Raw genomic sequence first — 22,069 nt, 5'->3', positions numbered from 1 at the left:
AATAGCAAGTGGACACTCACAGCATCATTCTAAGGTGGTTTGTTATAGCCATAAAGGGTTGTTGAATACACATTAATTTAAAACTCAGTTCTCTTCAAATGCATACAAGTCGTTATGTTTATGTATAATCTAATGCCCTATTCATTTCTGATTATGAGGGCAATAACAAGTGGCCAAGTGTACAATTGTAAACATTATTTGACAATCAATTTTAATATGCCCTGCTTTGTTTCACAAAATGCCACATTTAATTAGAATAACATTTACCAATAGTAACAATCATGCATAACTTAAGATAACAGATGTATGTGAATCTCATACATACCTGTCTCTTCTGGAAGAACTGATAGCCATCCTCAACTACCTGTAACAAATCAATATTACCAAGGTCTTTCTTTGCTGATACGTCTATTCTATATTAAAAGGGATAAACAAATATAACAATTTAACGTTCAATAAAGCTTCTGACCTTTTAGGTGTCTTAAGCTATCCCATCTGTTACATTTAATCTGAAGTTTAAGGTTCCACTGTTAATGGTTGTGACCTTATACTGCACAGCATAAATGAACCAGCGGGTGAGCAAACCAGATGTAATGCACATGCATTAAATGTCGTAATATATTAGTCTAAGCAGTCAGCAAAAGCTAATCATGGAGTACCTTAACCATCAAAACTGGATTGTGTTTATGAGAAGACATACTTTTACAAAAATATCCATAACAAGACTATTGCCAAGCAATATATGTCCCCAACCGGCTCCTCCATTGTCAGATGTTTTATTTTTTATTTGTGCCATAGCACCTAGATTTTTTGACGTACGAACAAAATGAAATGACATGCATAATGTCCATATTGCCATCTATCCATGCTTGAAGTTTCACGAAACAAGAGGCCCCAAAGGGCCCTGGGTCGCTCACCTGAGAGACTGAGTTGGAAAGAAACAAAGATTAAAACTCTTCAGCAAATATTTCAAATTATTGGTATGAGAAGACTGACTTTAAAAATAAGGTGTTCCAAAGTATTCACAATAGGCCTATATAGAAAATTACCCCACCCACCCTGGCGGCCATGTTTTTAATACCCAGATTTCTTTTAAATATATATATATATATATATATATATATATATATATATATATATATATATATATATATATATATATATATATATATATATATATATATATATGTAAGGAAAATGCGTCTTACATACATATAGAGAAAACTGCCCCATCCCCTGGCGGCCATGTTTTTCCACTGATCACGACCATTTTCAAACTCGTCCGAGATATCCACATAACCAATGTTTTGACCATATTTCATGATGATTAGGCAAAAAATGTGACTTCTAAAGTGTTCACAAGCTTCTTTACAATGTTAATATAAGGAAAAAGACCCAAAGACCTCGGCGGCCATGTTTTTTTACCGATTCGAACCATTTTCGAACTAAACCGTCATATCCAGGAAACAAATGTTCTGACCCAATTTCATGAAGATTGGGCAAAAAAAGTGTCTTCTAAACTGTTCACTTGTTTACACAATATACATATAGAGAAAACTGCTCGCCCCCTGGCGGCCATGTTTTTTCACCGATCATGAACATTTTCAAACTCGTCAGAGATATCTATAATATCAATGCTTAGACAAAAGTTCATGATGATTAGGCAAAAAATGTGACTTCTAGAGTGTTCACAAGCTTGTTTTACTATATCAAACATACAGAAAAAGACCCCCCCCCCCCCTGGCGGCCATGTTTCTTTACCAATCCAAACCATTTTTGAACTCAACCTACGTATCCAGGAAACAAATGTTCTGACCAAATTTCATGAAGAATCGATTAAAAATGTGACTTCTAGAGTATTCACTATTTTCACTATATACATATTGAGAAAACTGCCTCGCCCCCTGGCGGCCATGTTTTTTCACCGATCTGGACCATTTTCAAACTCCTCCGAGATATCAATGAAACCAATGTTTTGACCAAGTTTCATGATGATTGGGCAAAAATTGTGACTTCTAGAGTGTTCACAAGGTTTCTCTATAGCCATATAAGGAATACTGCCCCGCCCCCTGGCGGCCATGTTTTTCAATGGACCCAAACCATTTTTGAATGCAACCAACATATCATTTAGAGAAACATTTTGACAAAGTTACATTAAGATTGGGCATCAAATGTGACTTCTACAGTGTTCACAAGGTATTTCTTTTTTTTGACCTAGTGACCTAGTTTTTGACCCAGTTTCAAGCACGGTCGACAAATGTTCTGACCAAGTTTCATGAAGATCAGACAATAAATGTGGCCTCTAGAGTGTTCACAAGGCAAATGTTGACGACGGACGTACTACGGACGACGGACAAAAGGCGATCACAAAAGCTCACAATGAGCACGTTGTGCTCAGGTGAGCTAAAAATATGAAGAACTTTTAAAGTTATCGCAGGATTCAGAAAAGTGTGCAGAACCACCATTTTCAGTTGTATTTCTAGTCTATTTGTTGCCATAGCAACCATAATTTTTGTTGTAGGAACAAAATGAAATGCCGTGCGTAATCTCTATATTGCTATCTGTCCATTTTTCAAGTTTCATGAAAAAATATGAAGAACTTTTAAAGTTATCGCAGGAGTGTTAACAAGGTTTTACTATAGCCATATAAGGAAAACTGCCTCGCCCCCTGGTGGCCATGTTTTTTCATCGATCTGAACCCAGACCTGTTTACCCTACCGATTGCTTCTCAGTAGTATGGAGGGCATCTCTCAGTAGTTTTGAGCTGTTGCCAGTAGTTTTAAACTTTTCAATCATTTTGAGCATTAAAACACCATGACTGGGTCACATATCAGTTTAATGGTACATAAAGCATTAGATGAATTTACTTCCTAATAATTAAATCTGTTATGTGATTTTTTTTGCTTTGATTTGTTACAGCCTGTGCCATTCAGATTTGGAAAATTAGCGCGATAAACCTTGAAATTGGAAAAATAGCGCGATAAACCATGAACTGGGGAGACATTAAGCATTATACATATGATTATAAGTAACAGAATTAAAATTGTTTTTAAGTGTATGTTTGACAGCATTTTATATTATAAAGTGCTGCTTCAATGTCTTCTTACAATGAAGACAATATTTAGTTAATATCCATCCACATGCATATTTAACTTGCAATAGTCTATAGATTCTTAAATACACCATTTGATCATAAGCTCTTTAAGAGTAGCTATTACTTTAATTCAGTATTTTTTTAAATTAAATATCATAAGGGGAAAACAAAAAAAATGTTGACAAACATCCTTTAGTGTTCTTGTTGTGTTAATGATGTATTAAATGGAGTTAAAATAATATTTTATTTGTTTACCTTTCAATATCTTGCACTTGACAACCTCAGGTCGATGCTATTTCATCGTACTGTACAGCGTAACAAACATAATAAAGCAGAATATGCATATGAATCTGATTATAAACAGATCCACTAACATATTAATCAAATCATGTTTGTGTCTTTCCATTTTCGAACGATACTCATCTAATTATATTAAATGCTTTAACTTTGTGAGAAGACTGAACTCTATTTTTCCAACACTCGTTTCCGTGACGCACATTCACTGTACAGATTACTGATAAATATATTTTTATATCTCAAACGTAGCATGTTGCGTTAATTGACACACGCATTACTAATGACCATATCATATCCGTTGTTAATTTGTTATTTTCGCCGTTAATCACAATTTCTCGTCTGCTTGCCGCCATCTTAGACGTGTGTAAAAACAGGCGTGCTCAATCCTGATACTTCAACTGTTGTCGGTATTCTCCACAATAGAGAGAGAGATGTGTGTATACTGGACAGCAACGTAAAATTGAATATATTCGGCTAAATTTGCGAACCAATACGCAAGTCAGTTGTCGACCAGCTCGATCAGCACTCGTTCCCCGGGAGGCTAGAATTTCAAAGTTTTTTACTACGCAAGCGCCAAAATGATAATGATTACCCGTTAAGACCGAAAATAAGCGAAAGTACGATTAAAAACTGAAATTTTACCATTTTGATCAATGGATCCGTAGTTTTTCAGTACAAATCCGTAGTGAGTAGTGTAGCCAACTAATCCGTAGTAACTACGGCAAATCCGTAGAAGTAAACAGGTCTGTGAACCATTTTCGAACTCGTCCGAGATATCAATAAAACTAATGTTTTGACCAAGTTTCATGATGATTGGGCAAAAGTTGTCACAAGGTTTCTCTATAGCCATATAGGGAATACTGCCCCGCCCCCTGGCGGCCATGTTTTTCAACGGACGGGAACCATTTTTGGACTCAACCAACATATCATTTAGACAAACATTTTGACAAAGTTACATGAAGATTGGGCATCAAATGTGACTACAGTGTTCACAAGGTTTTTCTTTTTTTGACCTAGTGACCTAGTTTTTGACCCAGCATGACCCAGTTTCGAACTCAGTCGAGGTATCAATGGGACAAATGTTCTGACCAAATTTCATGAAGATCAGACAATAAATGTGGCCTCTAGAGTGTTCACAAGGCAAAATGTTGACGACGCACGACGGACAAAAGGCGATCACAAAAGCTCACCACGAGCATGTTGTGCTCAGGTGAGCTCAACAAGAGGGCCTGAAAGGCCCAAAGTCGCTCACCTGAGAGGAAAAGAACTGACCTGTTCTGTGCAGCACAAGATTTCATTAGAACAAAATGTTCTTACCAACTTTCATGAATTGTGAACACCCTGGCAGCCACGTTTTTCAACAGACCACAACCATTTTCATACACATCCAAGATATCATTAAAACAAATATACTGACAAAGTTTCATGAAGATTCATGAATTCATATAAGGAAAAATGCCCCGCCCACTGGTGGCCATGTTTTTCAAGCAACTGGTACCATTTTCGAACTTGTCCAAGATATCATTGGGACAAATCTTGTGACCAAGTTTCATGATGATCGGACAATAAATGTGGGTTCTAGAGTGTTAACAAGGTTTTACTATAGCTATATAAGGAAAAATGCCCCGCCCCCTTGGTGGCCATGTTTCTCCACCAACCGGAACCATTTTCGAACTAATCCAAGATATAATTGGTACAAATCTTGTGACCAAGTTTCATGATAATCGGACAATAAATGTGGTCTCTAAAGTGTTAATAAGGTTTTACTAAAGCAATATATAGCCATATTAGGAAAATGCCTGCCCCCCAAGTGGCCATGTTTTTAAAGCAACCGAAACCATTTTCATACTCATCCAAGATATCATTGGGACAAATCTTCTGACCAAGTTTCATGAAGATCGGAAAATAAATGTGGCCTCAAAAGTGTTAACAAGGTTTTACTATAGCCATATAGGGAAAAATGCCCCGCCCCCTTGCGGCAATGTTTTTCAACCAACCTGCATCATTTTTTACCTCGTCCAATATATTATTGGGATGAATCTTCTGACCAATTTTCATGAAGATCGGACAATAAATGTTGACTCTAGAGTGTTAACAAGGTCATACATTTCAATATAATTTAAAATAAAAGTTAAGATGAACATGTGTCGAAAAATGCGAAATAAGCCAGACATTTAATTCTGAAATCGAAAATGTCTGTACAGTCGAATTCGCCAGAATGTATATCATGCATGTAAGATGTGAATCTTAATTTAGTTTAATGGTTGTTTTTAAATTCCTGCAGCGATGTCTATTCATACCACACACGAACACTAACTCCGATCCTAATAAAAAGACGAATTCTTCGGTTATTATAGGAAAATATGTATGAAATATCTTCCTCACATCGGCTCAGGGTGCTAATTTGTCTTTGCTGCATTTTATGAAATTCGTCGTCAATGTCTTGCCATTTTAGTGTTCTTGGAACATGTATTTATCAAAATACAATGTATTGCAATTTAACACATATAAAAATCGTATAGTCTCGCTTTAATCGTTTGACAAAAGAATGCCATATTGTTCAGAATCATCAAACAATAAAAAGCAAATTCAAAAGTTTGCTATCTTCCAGAATGTAAAACTATCATTTATAATTAATTCCACTTTATCTTCTTCTGCTTAAAAAAAATATTTTAAAAAGGGGGACAACTCTGTTAATTCAACATAATTTTTCAAAAGCCATTTTGCAGTTACTTCCCTTGACATGCTAAACTATAGTGTTCACAAGCTGTTTCTACTATATAAATATAAGGAAAATGGCCCCCCCCAGCGGCCATGCTTTTTTACAGACCCAAACCATTTTCAAACTCAACTGTCATATCCAGAAAACACATGTTCTGACCAAATTTCATGTACATTGGACCAAAAATGTGACTTTGAGAGTGTTCACATGTTTTTACTATATACATCTAGAGAAAACTGCCCCGCCCCCTGGCGGCCATGTTTTTTCACCGATCTGAACCATTTTCGAACTCATCCGAGATATCAATGAAACCAATGTTTTGACCAAGTTTCATGATGATTGGACAAAAATTGTGACTTCTAGAGTGTTCACAAGGTTTCTCTAAAGCCATATAAGGAATACTGCACCGCCCCCTGGCGGCCATGTTTTTCAACGGAACAGAACCATTTTTTAGCTCAACCAACATATCATTTAGACAAACATATTGACAAAGTTACATGATGATTGGGCATCAAATGTGACTTCTACAGTGTTCACAAGGTTTTTCTTTTTTTTTGTTTCATGAAGATCAGACAATAAATGTGGCCTCTGGATTGTTCACAAGGCAAATGTTGACGGCGCATGACGCACAACACACGGCGGACAAAAGGCGATCACTAAAGCTCACCATGAGAACAGTTTAGGTAAGCTAAAAAGCACATGCAAAAAGCCTATTTTTCGTCCTACCCTCTTCATTATTTTCACATTTTCTCAGCAAAATGAGGTCACTATTTTGAAGTCATGCTGTCAAAATTCCCAGTCCAATTCTTCAGTTAAACCATTAAATGTAAACAAACTGCTTCAAGGCCCTAGGACGCTTACCTAAGACATGTAGAATCAAACCTGTTACATGCAGATTGTGTAATTTTTTAGTAAAAATTGTGTTTTTTATCGTAGTTTTTTTCTTTGCATGACACATTTAATGTGGTCATGACAGAGTCAAGATTTTTTTTTCTATAAACATACAAGGTCAAAATTTCAAAAGTTATTTACTATACAAGTTCGTATATATCTTAGGCATGGCCAGTTTTGACCCCAGTGGTAGAATTTGAAGAAACTTGCTGTAGGATTGCCATACAATGATGCACCTCAAATACTAAATCTCTCAGTCTTGTGGGGTTAAGAAGTAATTTCCAGGTCGGGGGACATTTTTACCAACAGGGCATGATTTTAAATAACTTTGTAGAGGACCACCATAGGATGTTTGAAACCAAAATATTGGTTAAATTCTTGATACTTGACAACGCTTCATACAGGATTTAAGGTTACATTCCAAGGCAAAATTTCAGGAAAATTAAGCAATTTGACAAAAGACAAACTTTAAGTTCTGTTACCTTTTAAGTCCTTACTAACATTTGTGTGATTTGTTACTAGCCAAAGCTTAAGTAAAGATGAACTTAAATTACCCTCCTTCTTTAATAAATCATTGGGCAACTTGAAAACTCAATAAAACCTTTGCAGTTTGAATGTTACCACATATGAGGTACATGCAAGGACAGATCAGCAGCTGGGCTTACCTGATGTGCTCGCACTATGAGACTAAGATTGTGCGTTTTGCAGAACTCCTTCACTACATCTCCGCCAAATGTGAACGACACGCCACGGTCATTCTCACCCCACCCAGTAATGTCCTACGAAACACACAATATATATGTCTTACATAATTATAAATTATGACTGAACTGAGCAATAACCTTTACATAATTGAGCTGATTTGTTTACTGTGATAAGATTTTATTTTGATATGTAAGTTGTTACATATAATGAAGCCCAATTTACTTCATATCATTTCATGGTGAAAGAAATAAATTAACATAAAGATGAAATAGACTGGTGAGAAAATTTTCCAAGAGATGCAGACATTTTCTAGAAATATTTTGTTTCTTACCTATTAACATATATACAGGCTGTCAAGTGACCTTTTTTCAAAAAGTAGGAAAAAATAGGAACTACTTTTGCAAGAAAAGTAGGAAAAAAGTAGGAAAAAGTAGGAACTTTTCCCTCAAAAGTAGGAATACATTATACTTATTTTTTAGACACAGGTCCAGGAAACATAGCTTGAAACAGAGCAGGAGTGCCATCACATGTTCTGTATGGATACCCACTTGAAGCTACCTTAAGGGCCCAGAAGATTTCAGCCTTTTGTACCTGTTCCTTGTGTGATGGATGTACTTGCATACAGATAGATTTATCCTCACAACCCTGAGAGCTGCTTGGCTTTTGGGCACTTCCAAACAAACGCTTTTGTGAATTATCATGCATGTATTTCATGTTTTCCTTGTGTTTTTATCCATCTGCATGACTTATAAGTTGATTAGCACCAGAATTACTACAAGATGGACTTCATTCAGACAGTACAATATCTTGCAAACTCATTGCCGGTATCTCTCTTGCACCATGATCCCAGTGTTTTTCCACTGTTGTCCAACTTCTCCATCCATGAAGGGTTAAACTTTGTTTTCCCACTAGGAATTTTAGCACTTATAGTGTATCTATGATAATTAAGTTTCAAGCAAAGCTACCCTGATAAAGAAGTATACATGTAATTAGATGCTGTTCATTTTGGTGTATCATCAAATAAGTGGTTAGAGGTCTTCTGTGTATCGATATAAAAATGGTAATTATATTGTGCATGTTAAGCAGAAGACCAAATTTATTTAGTGATACACCAACTTTTTGTACAAGATTAATACTAGTATATAAAGCAGTGTAAATGCTCTTCTACAGCTACATTGTGAAACCTTTAAATTGACAATAGGGTGCAGTTATAATGACTTAAGTTACATTCAAAATGACTGGTCATTGCAGAGCAGATTATGCAACTGGAGATAGGACCTTATCACCTGACATCTTTTATGACAGCATTGATTGGGCAATGAAACAGTTGCACTACATTGTTTATTCCAGTTTCAAATAATGGCTTTTACATTATTGATGACTTTGCGGGAGTGTAATAATGCCGTTTAATAATTTTAATACTTCGCTTTAACACCTTGAAGTTACCTCACTAGCTATGGCATCATTAGACAAGAATTGTGTTTGTCCCAAACACAATGCCCACTATTGCGCAGCTTTGAAATAAAATTTCAATATATCATTTGGCAGGTTTAGAAATTATCTCCCTTTTAAAGCTTCTTACTTCCCTTGGATTGTATTTTTTAACTTTTTACCTTAAAGGATGACCTTCACCTTTCACCACTCAAAATGTGCAGCTTCATGAGATACACATGCATGCCAAATATCAAGTTGCTATCTTCAATATTGCAAAAGTTATGGCCCATATTAAAGTTTTCGGACGGACACACACACACAGACAGACAGACAAACGGACTGACAGTACAACTGCAATATGCCACCCTACCGGGAGCATAAAAATGTATCAGGGCATTTAGGCTCTGTGCATTTATTTACTAAACATGATGTACCTATGATATCAATAGAACATCATATCCGTTGTCATGTAATACAGAATTTATTACATTATATTTGTAAATGATGAAAACTCAGCAAAGCATCAGTTTTATCTTTTTTCCAATAACTTGTGTAATAAATTCCATATTACATAACCACTCATACAATGCATGTATCTCTATTTCTCTACATTCCAAACAGCAATATCATGTAAACATGCATAAGGTTTGGTCAAATTGTTGTCAATGGAAACAAAATAAAACTGGAATAAACAATGGGTTCCCTCAGCTCTTGCATCACTGGGAACTGTGTAAGGTAGTGAAGTCTGCAGTGTACAAATGCTAAGGAAGTAAACAAGGCACTATTGTTACTTAAAAAAAAAACTTGTCAATAATTTTAAAAGTTACATAAGAAATAAATATTTATGCTCCTGAAGAGGTGCTAGCAGACAGTCAGCATGGGTTGTCAGGTCTCATCTAGATGAATGCACATTAACAGGGATACAGTCATGCCATAGATTCATTCATCCTGCAAGTTTACTTAATAAACTCTTTAAAAAAAAATAATTCTCCATTGAAAATGAAAAAGTAGGAAAAGTAGGAAGATTTGGTAAAAAAATAGGAAAAAGTAGGATCCTGATGAAATAGTAGGAAATAGTAGGAAAAAGTAGGAAAAAGTATGACCGCTTGACAGCCTGTATATAGTATATTTATAATATAATTAAGGCCGAAAAAAGCTGATAATCAGTAACACATTTTTCATGTTTCAATACCAGTATGCCCCTCACAGATTACTGACCTCATCAGGATCTGCCCACAGCAAATCACAGACAAGTCCTGAATCTGGCACATCCAGAGGCCTCTCCATCTCTCGAAGCTGAAATGTGCTCTGGTTCTATAACATTTTAATTTTATAATTCACATACACCATACCATACAACTAAACAAATTACTGACACAACTGACATAAACAGCTAGAATATTTTACCTATGGACATGGTTGTTGCCCAGATACCATCTTGACATATAGATCATCTGTTTTAAGAAATTTCTAAATTGCCAGATAAATCATCACGTGTAACTCAGGTAAAGCAGAGTTATGACTGTATTTGACCTGAAAGTTTCACCTCGAGCTTTGAGTTACGGACACAAGTGTTAGAGTTCAAACAGATGGATGCATTCAAATAATTTATTGCAAGTTTGATGCTTTATACCTCCAACGAATTGAAAGTGAAAGCTGGTAACTGTAACAAGTGTGATTATTTATTCCTCCCACTGATTAGAAGTGCACACTGGTTACTGCAGCAAGTGTGATACTTAATGCCTCTAACAAATCAGAACTGCAAATTGGTAACTGAAGCACATACATGTAAGAACGCTTATGCCTCCCACTAATGAGAACTGCACACAAGTAACAGTAGCAAGTGCAAAGCTTAATGCCTTCCACTTATTAGAACCACAGACTGGTAACAATAGAAAGTGCAAAGCTTAATGCCTTCCACTTATTAGAACTGCAGACTGGTGACTGTAGCAAGTGCAAAGCTTAATGCCTTCCACTTATTAGAACCGCAGACTGGTAACAATAGCAAGTGCAAAGCTTAATGCCTTCAACTTATTAGAACTGCAAACTGGTAACTGTAGCATGTGCAAAGCTTAATGCCTCTAACTAATTAGAACTGCAGACTGGTTACTGTAGCATGTGCAAAGTGTAGTGCCTCTGATTTATATGAACTGCAAACGGGTAACAATGGCATGCATATACAACTTCATTTAAATTAATAATTTAACCAAAATTTTCATTTTTTTTAAGCTAAAAGTATTTAAATTTACTTCATGTAAATTCACTGACTCAATAAAAGTAAAATTATTTATAAATTGAATCAAATGTGCAGCATGCCTGTAATAGAATACATGTATTATCATGCTAATATAAATACCTTTAATCAGGATTATCTTTTTTTCATTAATCATAACAAAGTTTTCAAGAACTTCGTCTTAAAAAAGACTTATAATATCCTACCAAGACTGTTGCAGGCAAGGATTACTGGGCATGAGATTTCTGCACATCTACACTTCATGTTATTGATATATTTGAAGTTTCAACTCAATGACTTCAGAAATATAGAAGATGTTCACTCCACAATCTTATTACATTTAATGCTGAAAGACCATCAAACAAACTCACCGCCCAACAACGTGACACATTTGCGGAAATATAATAACATACAGTGTGTTGTTACACTTAAAAAAAGCAAATATGAATATGGGTAATAACGAAAGGGAGTGAATATTAGGCAGGCAAACTAGCAACAGCTGCCAGTACATGTTATATTAATGTAAATACTGCAAAACTTGTTCAAAGGCGAAGTACTTGAAATTAAGTGTTTCGGTAGAAAACAATTTTTGGGGAATCCATAAGATAAATCACTTAGCACAAGCATATCTGTAGATATGTAGAAACGTGATCTGAAAGTATTTAAAGGTCATATACAGGCATTCATGTACTTTGAACTTTGTGTAATGGCAAACTGAGAGCCAAGATGTACTAATATCTATTATAAATCTGGCAATTTCATCAGACTTTAGTTTTTACTTATTTTAATGTATTACATGAGAATGCGATGCAAACCAAATACATTTTTAACAACTGTCAACAAATGGTCATTTAACAATTCAACTTACTATAAATGCAGTGAAAACAAAAAACTAAGACCAATGACTTAATTGTTGGACTTAAACTTCCTTTAAAGCACTACAATTCTCTACACGTTCTTAACGTTACAACTGGACTCCTGAGGTTGCTATCAATAAAATTGCAGTCTTAACATGATTTTATTAGAAGACAAAGAACCTATTTGACTATGATTAATTACTTAGCCTCTTTAGCAGAACATTTTCAAGGATTGAAAGCATTTTCAAAGAAAAATGTACTTAATTACAGTGTTTAAAGATTGTTATATTTGAATTTAAGCTTAATAAACAAAGTAATCAATATTAATTGCATTGCACTTGTTATTGTGATGAAGCAGACAGTGAGGCTAGCTGTGGGTTAGTATGCAAGGTACACACAGCAAGGTCTATGCAATACTATACCTCAGATGAATCATGGAAATGCTTTCTAAACATGGAAAGAACATTGTTTGAAAAAGGTTCAAGTAGCTTGTATAACATGCCATTGTGGCCTACCATAAGTGGAAAATAACACTATATTTAAATTCTTCATGCAATAATCAAGTCATGTTGATGGATTATCAAAAATCTATGCCTCTGTCGGAATAAATAAATAATGTCTACAATACATGTATTTCATCAAGATAAATGTTGAATCAAGGTCATAACCATGGACATTCTTCAATAAGAAGATCATAAAAAGGCAAGCACGGAGTAAATTCAATTACCAGTTACAGATTTTTACTAAGACAGATGTACAATTGACTACAGTACATGTTCACAACAAAGGGGTCTCATAAGCAGGTGAAACTTTAAATGACTTCTAAAATTATTCATTTAAAAACAATTTTAAGCAAACACAGGCCATGGTTAATAAATTTACTTTGATATTTTGTATACACAGTGGCCATTTTCTTTGTTTGATCTTTCATATAGTATTTATTATATTAACGTACAATCATTAAACAAGGCAATAGGTCTGTACAAATTTTGTATACACAGTGGCCATTTTCTTTGTTTGATCTTTCATATAGTATTTATTATATTAACGTACAATCATTAAACAAGGCAATAGGTCTGTACAAATGGTCTTGATTTCTTTCAAAATAAGCAGATGGAAAGGACACAATTGAAAGCAGCTGGATTAACATTAATTCCTCAAAGAAAATATGAATACATGGTAAAGGTTAATTACTTTTGAATAACTTAAAACAACAGTTTATTCATGGTATACAATTATACATATCAGGGTAAAAGGTTGTACAGCTAAAAACTTGTTCGTGAATTAAAAAGCAATTTTTATCTAACATCATTTATTTATCATGAAACAACACTTTGCACTTCAGACACAAAGGAATCAAACTCAGAGGGCAGTAGCCTGGTTGTTTAAACTTTTCACAGAGTGGCAAAATGATTGTACAACAATTTTTTATGAGTTGTTATAAAACATGATATTGTGTTCGTATTCTGTACGCAGAAACGGGAGTGTCATGTTAAAAATAAAAAGGTTGCATAATGTTTTATGCATTCAACAATTATTCCGATGAGCTGCCTTTCTATTTTGAATGAAAGTATTGGGTAAGTTTTGTAACAGTAATGAGCTGCCTTTCTATTTTGAATTAAAGTATTGGGTAAGTTTTGTAACAGTATATGTTGTAAAAGCGCATTCACAACTGTAATTACATTTAGTCATTCTTTTAAAGAATATTTTCGAACCACCAGTAATAACAAATTTAACTTCTTTTATTTTTTAATGCAATGTCAAGGTTCTCTGTGAAAAAATTACAACTTTGCTGCAGGAAAAGCAAAGTCTGTCTGCAAAAGATAGAAATTAAAGGCTTCGACAAAAGCCTAATAGAGACTTGATTATAAGTAGCAATATTCCTCCCCTACCTGATCCAAGCTGGAAAGGTGAGGCGACAGCCCACCATGCATGCCCAGAATGGTATCTTCAATCATGGCAGCTAGACAAGCAGCAAACAAGATGTTGTTCATGTTGATCGGTAAGTGATATTTATGCTAATCAACTACACTATATAAGTAAAAAAGAGGGCCATGATGGCCCTGAAGCACTCACAAGGTATAACAGACATTTCCAGAAAACATTGAAGCACTATGTAAGCATTTTTCAAGGTCAAAAAGCAAAAATTCTAGCACTATTGGTATAACAACTAATTGCTTAGCGTTACTAAGACATTTGATCAATAATGCTTTTGTCAATAAGATTGATGTTTAATGAAAAAATTCTTACATAAAATCAATTTACAGTATGACTAGACACGTTTTAGTTATATGATTGGACTAATGTTTAGATTAAAACAGTTTTTTAAATGACCACTTCATATACAATACTGACATTTTAATGGTATTCAACATGACTGCTTATATGTTAAACATTGCATATCTCCTTAGATTAGGAGGGGGATCATTTACAATCTAATATGATCAAATTTTCTGAAAGCTTGAAAAAATATGTTTTTAAGCCTTAATTTGGAGCATTTTATTCTTTCGAGAAGTGGAAAACAAAAGTTAGACAAATTTGCTTGGATGTTTTTGTAAATGTGGCTTTTAAAGTGGTAATACAGTTTGTCTTAGACTGACTAAGTGACTTACATTTTGAACTCAGTCAAAACGGGTTAGAACTTGGCCTAGATGTTGTCAAGATGGACATTCTGACCAAGTTTCATGACGATTGAACCACAAATGTTGCATCTAGAGTGTCACATGGTTTTCTCAGATTTGAAACGATTACCTTATTTTTAGACACATGTAAATCAGAATCGATGTTGGTCTAAATATTGTAAAGATAAAATTGTGAAAATAAATTCATTATGATTAAGCGATACATGCGGCTTCTAAAGGTGAATAGATTTCACTACGATTGGTCATGGCTGACCTAATTTTTGGACCCATATGAGATTCTAACCAGGCCTAGATAAACAAGAAAAACATTCTTAAACATTTTCATCAATATTTAGCAAAACAAGTTGTCTCTTAAATGTTAAAAAGCCAATAGTTGACATACATTATTTGCTCAGGTGAGCTAAAAAAATATGCAGATGCAGGCCCGATTTCAAATGAACATGAAACTATACATAAAAAAAATATTGTCAAGCAACAGATAAAGGTTCAGGAGTTCTGAAATATTTTAAGAGTCTACTTGTTCACGGACAAGTTGGACCCACAAATTCACTTGTCCGTACCAAAGAAGTACTTGTCCGTACTTTTAAGATAAATAAAGGAAAAGATCATTACTAATTAAGCAAGTAATACAAACATACACTTTTGTTAACTTCTATTTTAACTTATAAACATAGTTAACTAGAAAATTCACATAAACAAAAAATACAAGCAAGATGTGCATATAATAAGAACACGTTTAAGTCACACGTGAGACAATCTCCGATATTTAATAATCTCAACTAGAAAATTCACTTGAAATAAAATAACCTCCGCTAATTATAATGATATAATTATCCGCTAATAAAGGAAACTCCTTACAAAGTTTACATTTACACACACCGGCAACGTTTTCAAGCCAAGGGAATTCAATTAGCCATGACTCAACAAATTTTCGTTTCTGCTTGGCGTCGTAGGCTTTATCATATTCACACTTGGCTTTTCTCTTTTTCTCCGACGCCAAACTGATTTTATCATTAGTCTGATTCGCGTCATGGCTTGGCGTTGAAGTGGTTTTATTTTTAAACAAGATATGTGTTTGTCAGAAACACTATGTCCCCATCTGTGCCGCTTTGAAGCTATATATTTGACCTTTGACCTTGAAGGATGACCTTGACCTTTCACCACTCAAAATGTGCAGCTCCATGAGATACACATGCATGCCAAATATGAAGTTGCTATCTTCAATATTGCAAAAGTTATGGCAAAATGTTAAAGTTTGAGCAAACACACAAACCAACCAACCAACTAACAGAAAGGGCAAAAACAATATGTCCCCCACTATAGTGGTGGGGGACATAAAAATCTTATGTTCGCTGCATGTTGGTAGAACATGTTATGTATGCAGCCATTTGCATTGTAAGAAAAATGTTATCTTGTGCGTCATTGGCTGTTGCTATACACATGTGCTTTGGTTTGTCTACTAAAAATGTTATCTTATGTGTGATTGGCTGTTGCTATATACGCATGGACTGATTTACTACATGAAATAATTATTATCTGAAAATAACCAACCTCCAGTTGAAAACGCGTGTTGGTCCGCAGATTAATCATGAGCTATTTACTTTCGTTTTTGATTTTTGAAAAATGAAGTAGTTTCGTTCTCGAAAAATGTTTACAACCGAAATTTTACTTGTCCCCGTAAAAGCCAGCTTTCAAAAGCTGCTTGTCCGGAAGGGGAAATTGACGACTCGGACAACTCGGACAGCATATTTCAGAACCCCTGAGGTTTACTTTACTTAATTTAAAAGTAAAAAATAAAATATGGAGAATTTGATATAAAGCAGGACACAAAACTGGATCAAATACCTATTGGCAAACAGTTGAAACAGTCTGTGAAGGTCTTCCACAATTTAATGTTGTATCTTCGTTTGCATTCATCATAAAAACCATATATTCTGGAGAGAAAACAACATCATACTATTTTGTACAAGAAGTATAAGTACAATTTAATAAAATACATAAATTTTCAGAAGTAAGAAAAACAGTCAAGTGTCCAAATCTTACAATACAAGAAAAACAAGAGATTGCCAAGCAATATGGTCCCCTACCGGTGAAACTCCACCATTGTCAGTATTTTTTATATATATTTGTTGCCATAGCAACCAGAATTTTTTACGTAGGAACAAAATGAAATGACGTGCATAATCTCCATAATGCCATCTATCCGTGTTTCAAGTTTCATGAAAAAATATGAAGAACTTTTAAAGTTATCGCAGGATCCATAAAAGTGTGTCGGACAGACTGACAGACAGACAGATTGACAGACAGACTGACAGACAGACAGAGCGGAAATCATAAGTCCCCTCCGGTTTCAAATAGTAATTTATTTACAGAATTGTTCATTAAATATAGATTGCACACTTAAATGTTTCTTATTAATGATGAGTTAGGCAATGATGAGTTAGGAAAAAAATGGAATGAACAAGGGCTGTTTGTAAAACATGCATGCCCCCCATATGGCCTGTCAGTTGTAGTGGCAGCCATTGTGTGAATATGTTTTTTGTCACTGTGACCTTGACCTTTGACCTAGTGACCTGAAAATTAATAGGGGTCATCTGCCAGTCATGATCAATGTACCTATGAAGTTTCATGATCCTAGGTGTAAGCATTTTTGAGTTATCATCAGGAAACCATTTTACTATTTCGAGTCACTGTGACCTTGACCTTTGACCTATTGACCTGAAAATCAATAGGGGTCATTTGCCAGTCATGATCAATGTGCCTATGAAGTTTCATGATCCTAGGCCTAATTATTCTTGAGTTATCATCAGGAAACCATTTTACTGTTTCGAGTCACTGTGACCTTGACCTTTTACGTAGTGACCTGAAAATTAATAGGGGTCATCTGCCAGTCATGATCAATGTACCTATGAAGTTTCATGATCTTAGGCGTAAGCATTCTTGAGTTATCGTCCGGAAACCATTTTACTGTTTCGAGTCACTGTGACCTTCACCTTTGACCTAGTGACCTGAAAATCAATAGGGGTCATCTGCCAGTCATGATCAATGTTCCTATGAAGTTTCATGATCCTAGGCATAAGCATTCTTGAGTTATCATCCAGAAACCATTTTACTGTTTTGAATCACTGTGACCTTGACCTTTGACCTAGTGACCTGAAAATCAATAGGGGTCATCTGCTAGTCATGATCAATGACCCTATGAAGTTTCATGATCCTAGGCGTAAGCATTCTTGAGTTATCATCCGGAAACCATTTTACTATTTTGAGTCACTGTGACCTTGACCTTTGACCTGGTGACCTGAAAATCTATCGGGGTCATCTGCCAGTCATGATCAATGTACCTATGAAGTTTCATGATTATAGGCCTAAGCATTCTTGAGTATCATCCGGAAACCATTTTACTAGTTGGAATCACTGTGACCTTGACCTTTGACCTAGTGACCTGAAAATCAATAGGGGTCATCTGACAGTCATGATCAATGTACCTATGAAGTTTCATGATCCTAGGCCTAAGTGTTCTTGAGTTATCATCCGGAAACCATCTGGTGGACGGACGAACCGACTGACAGACCGACATGTGCAAAACAATATATCCCCTCTTCTTTGAATGGGGGCATAAATATAAGAATGGTTAGGAAATCACAGACACAAGATGTTGTGTTTAATGGACTCAGAATCCAACGGTAGCCCATTTGAATGAGTCTTCGTCAAATAGTATGTCAAGGTCAAAATGAGGTCAGGTGATGTGAGTGTTGAGTGTTGAAAGAAGTTTCAAAGCTTTTTCACATTTATTAGAAATAATTTGGAATAAACAAGCTTCATCATATACAACTTATAACAAGCATATTCTTAATCTTCTGTCCTTAGATGAAAGTAAAATGTATACATGTATATACCCTGGTAATGTTATTTTCAAGCATGCAAACTAACTCTTACTGATTACCTATTGATTGAAGCACTCTCATGGTTGCCACGCAGTAGGAAAAAGTTGTCGGGATATTTCACTTTATATGCCAGCAGTAAACAGATGGACTCCAAGGACCTTTTTCCTCTGCAAAGTGTACCAGGAAAAGCTTATGAACACAATTATATTCCATGTTTTAAGTAAGGACTGTAAAATAAAGTTTTTAACATGCAAAAAATCATCTGCATGGGAAGTTGGTTCAGCTTACAAAACAGTTAAGGTCTTCCTTGCAAGCATTTTTTTAATCATTTGGATTGACCATTAAACCACAACATTCGTAAACTGACTAAAATAATGCCAGTATTTTCATGCCAACTCAAACTAAATGAGAAAATAACTTGGTTTACAATACTACAACTGTTGATTGTAAAAGTAAAAACCCCATTCTGGGTAATATGGTGCAGTATGAGATCTTATGAGTCGTGTTCTGATAAAACTGGGCATAATGCATGTATGTAAAGTGTCGTCCCATATTAGCCTGTTAAGTCCATACAGGCTAATCAGGGATGACACTTTCCGCCTAAATTGGATTTTTGCTAAGAACAGACTTCATTCAAACGAAAAATGTCATAAAAGCGGAAAGTGTTGTCCCTGATTATCCTGTGCGGACATCACAGGCTAATCTGGGACGACACTACGCACATGCATTATGCCTAGTTTTTGTCAGAATGCAATTTTTATTGTCATCAGGATCAAATGGAAGTGTTGCGCAGTCTATCTGATATCTCTTTTCATTAAAAAGGGTCACCAAAGCCAAATATAGAATTTAACTGAGATGTTTTGGTCATACGCCAAATATTTAAATATAAGTCAAGACTGTATTACAAATTACTTCTCTACATCAGGTCTACAAACCCAAATGTTGGCACATAAGGACCAATATAGACCAGACACATGACAGTCTCCCAACCAATATCAATACTAAGAAACTTTACTAATAATACCAAGGAATTAATGGTAACACACCTATCCACATAGTCACCAAGGAATAGATAATTCTTCTCTGGAGGGTAACCGTTCATTTCAAAAGTCTTCAGCAAGTCATCAAACTGTCCGTGTATGTCTCCACATATATTGATAGGACACTCTAACTCTAGCAAGTTTGGCTGATCCAGAAAAATCTGCCTTGACAGCAAACACAGCTGTCGGATTTGAGTCTCTGGAAGTTGAACCTATTTGAGTTTAAATAAATATACAAATTAATAACATAACTGATGCCCCCACTTCTTTGACACAGTCAGACCCACTATATATTCTAAAGTCAAAGAAAAGATGAAGGGCCATAATTCTGCCAAATCTTGAGGAAGCCATGATTTTTTTCTTCATGACCATCTAGAAAAGGTCATTTGGTTGTGAATTTTATGGGCACAATCCACCAATCTATTAAAAGGAGTTGAAAACACACAATTTTTGGACTATAATATTCTGGAAGTTAAACCTATTTGAGTTTAAATAAATATACTAAATAATAACATAACAACTGATGCCCCCACTTCTTTGACACAGTCAGACCCACTATATATTCTAAAGTCAAAGAAAAGATGAAGAGCCATAATTCTGCCAAATCTTGAGGAAGCCATGATTTTTTTCTTCATGACCATCTAGAAAAGGTCATTTGGCTGTGAATTTTATGGGCACAATCCACCAATCTATTAAAAGGAGTTGAAAACACACAATTTTTGGACTATAATATTCTAAAGAGCAAAAGAGATGTGTTTGTCAGAAACACAATGCCCCCTATTGCGCCGCTTTGAAGCCATATATTTGACCTTTGACCTTGAGATACACATGCATGCCAAATATCAAGTTGCTTTCTTCAATAATGCAAAAGTTATTGCAAAACTTAAACCAAGGTTAAAGTTTTGGGACACGCACAATGAATGACAGACAGACAGACAGGCCAAAAACAATATGCCCCCGATCTTTCGATCCGGGGGCATAAAAAAACAAACAGACAAATGGCCATAATTCTGTAAAACCTTGAGCAAGATCCTAACAGTTATTAATGAGGAAATTAATACAAAATATGTGATTATAATTATATTCCCTAAAGAAAAAACTGATAAAAAGCCATAATTCTGCCAACATTCGTCACAGCCAAAATTCTTTTCTTCATTATCATCTTGTTTCTACACAAAGAGGTTGTTTTACTGTGAATGTTTTTAAGCATTTAAAGAGGAGTTGAAAGCAAATACTTTGGAAAGTACGGCCAAACAGACAAATATAAATTTTATAGCATCCCACTCTGAGGGGACATAAAAACTATTAAAACATTACCTGTATATGAAAACCTGCACTTAAACATATCAGACTCCTCAAAATCTGTCAAAGATTATACAGGTCTGACATAAATATCAATTTCTGACAAACATAATACAGTGAAACCCCTACTTAACGGACACACCTCGAGTAACATGTGAGAATTTCTGTCTAAAAGGGATTTCGGGGGCGTATTCACCAACCCATTTATATACTTAAGAACGAAGAATAGACTTGGAACCCAAAAAAATGTGTTAAATTTTTGAAAATATTAAGGCCTGCCGCCTCCACTGAAGATTATGTCATAAAAAAATGCTTTTCATGAAGAGTGATATAGATATAGTTAATGCCAAGATTGACTTAAAATTCAAGCAATTCTTGAATATATCAATTTAAAGAATATTCTTTATTCTTAGACTGAAGTCTTAGAATTGTTTGGTGAATAGGTTTTGAAGAGGAAGATAATATTGATTTATAAACAGAAGGTTCACTACATAATCTGTTTTTGACAAGAAGCAATTTCAACATATTATGCACATTTTGAGTGGTGAATCCACAGTAATGGTAGTGGCTTTTAATTATTTGCTACTAAAAATAGAGATTTGTTAGAGACAATTATTTTCAAGGGAAGTAATTTACATAATTTCAAATCTCATATTATATATTTCCTTACCAAGAATTGAAGTTCTTCTCACAGTTACTGTACAGATTTATTATTTTGATTATTTATTACCCAAATGATTGATTTTTCAATTATTTTTTTTTAATGATATAATTATCATTTCTTAGATGTTCTTAACATACCTGTGGACTTATGTCCATAGATACATGATCAACTCTGGCTATTTAATGAAAAAAAAAATTAAAAAAAAATATAAAAAATCTGGCTATGTTATCTTTTAAACCACAGGCCTTGGTTGTCAGTGATGTCTGACATAGTCATAGTTGACTGTGAGACCCTCCCCCCCCCA

The 22,069-nt window shown here is 34.9% G+C and overlaps 1 protein-coding gene across 2 annotated transcripts in view; it reads right to left on the bottom strand.

The window, feature by feature from the left end:
* Window positions 1–22,069, bottom strand: part of LOC127866103 (uncharacterized) — a 32,516-nt gene that overhangs the window by 5,826 nt on the left and 4,621 nt on the right. For both annotated transcript variants that reach the window (XM_052406511.1, XM_052406510.1), the window contains exons 3-9: window positions 19,806–20,011; window positions 18,819–18,926; window positions 16,721–16,809; window positions 14,126–14,196; window positions 10,362–10,439; window positions 7,670–7,783; window positions 326–364 (exon numbers count right to left, since the gene is read on the bottom strand). In XM_052406511.1, the coding sequence (XP_052262471.1) occupies window positions 326–364; window positions 7,670–7,783; window positions 10,362–10,439; window positions 14,126–14,196; window positions 16,721–16,809; window positions 18,819–18,926; window positions 19,806–20,011 (705 nt within the window). The remainder of the gene's footprint in view (window positions 1–325; window positions 365–7,669; window positions 7,784–10,361; window positions 10,440–14,125; window positions 14,197–16,720; window positions 16,810–18,818; window positions 18,927–19,805; window positions 20,012–22,069) is intronic.

This window comes from Dreissena polymorpha, chromosome 2, assembly GCF_020536995.1.
Source record: "Dreissena polymorpha isolate Duluth1 chromosome 2, UMN_Dpol_1.0, whole genome shotgun sequence".
Classification (NCBI taxonomy): Eukaryota; Metazoa; Mollusca; class Bivalvia; order Myida; family Dreissenidae; genus Dreissena; species Dreissena polymorpha.
The sequence above is the reverse complement of the archived record's forward strand: the minus strand, read 5'-3'. Positions and strand labels throughout refer to the sequence as shown.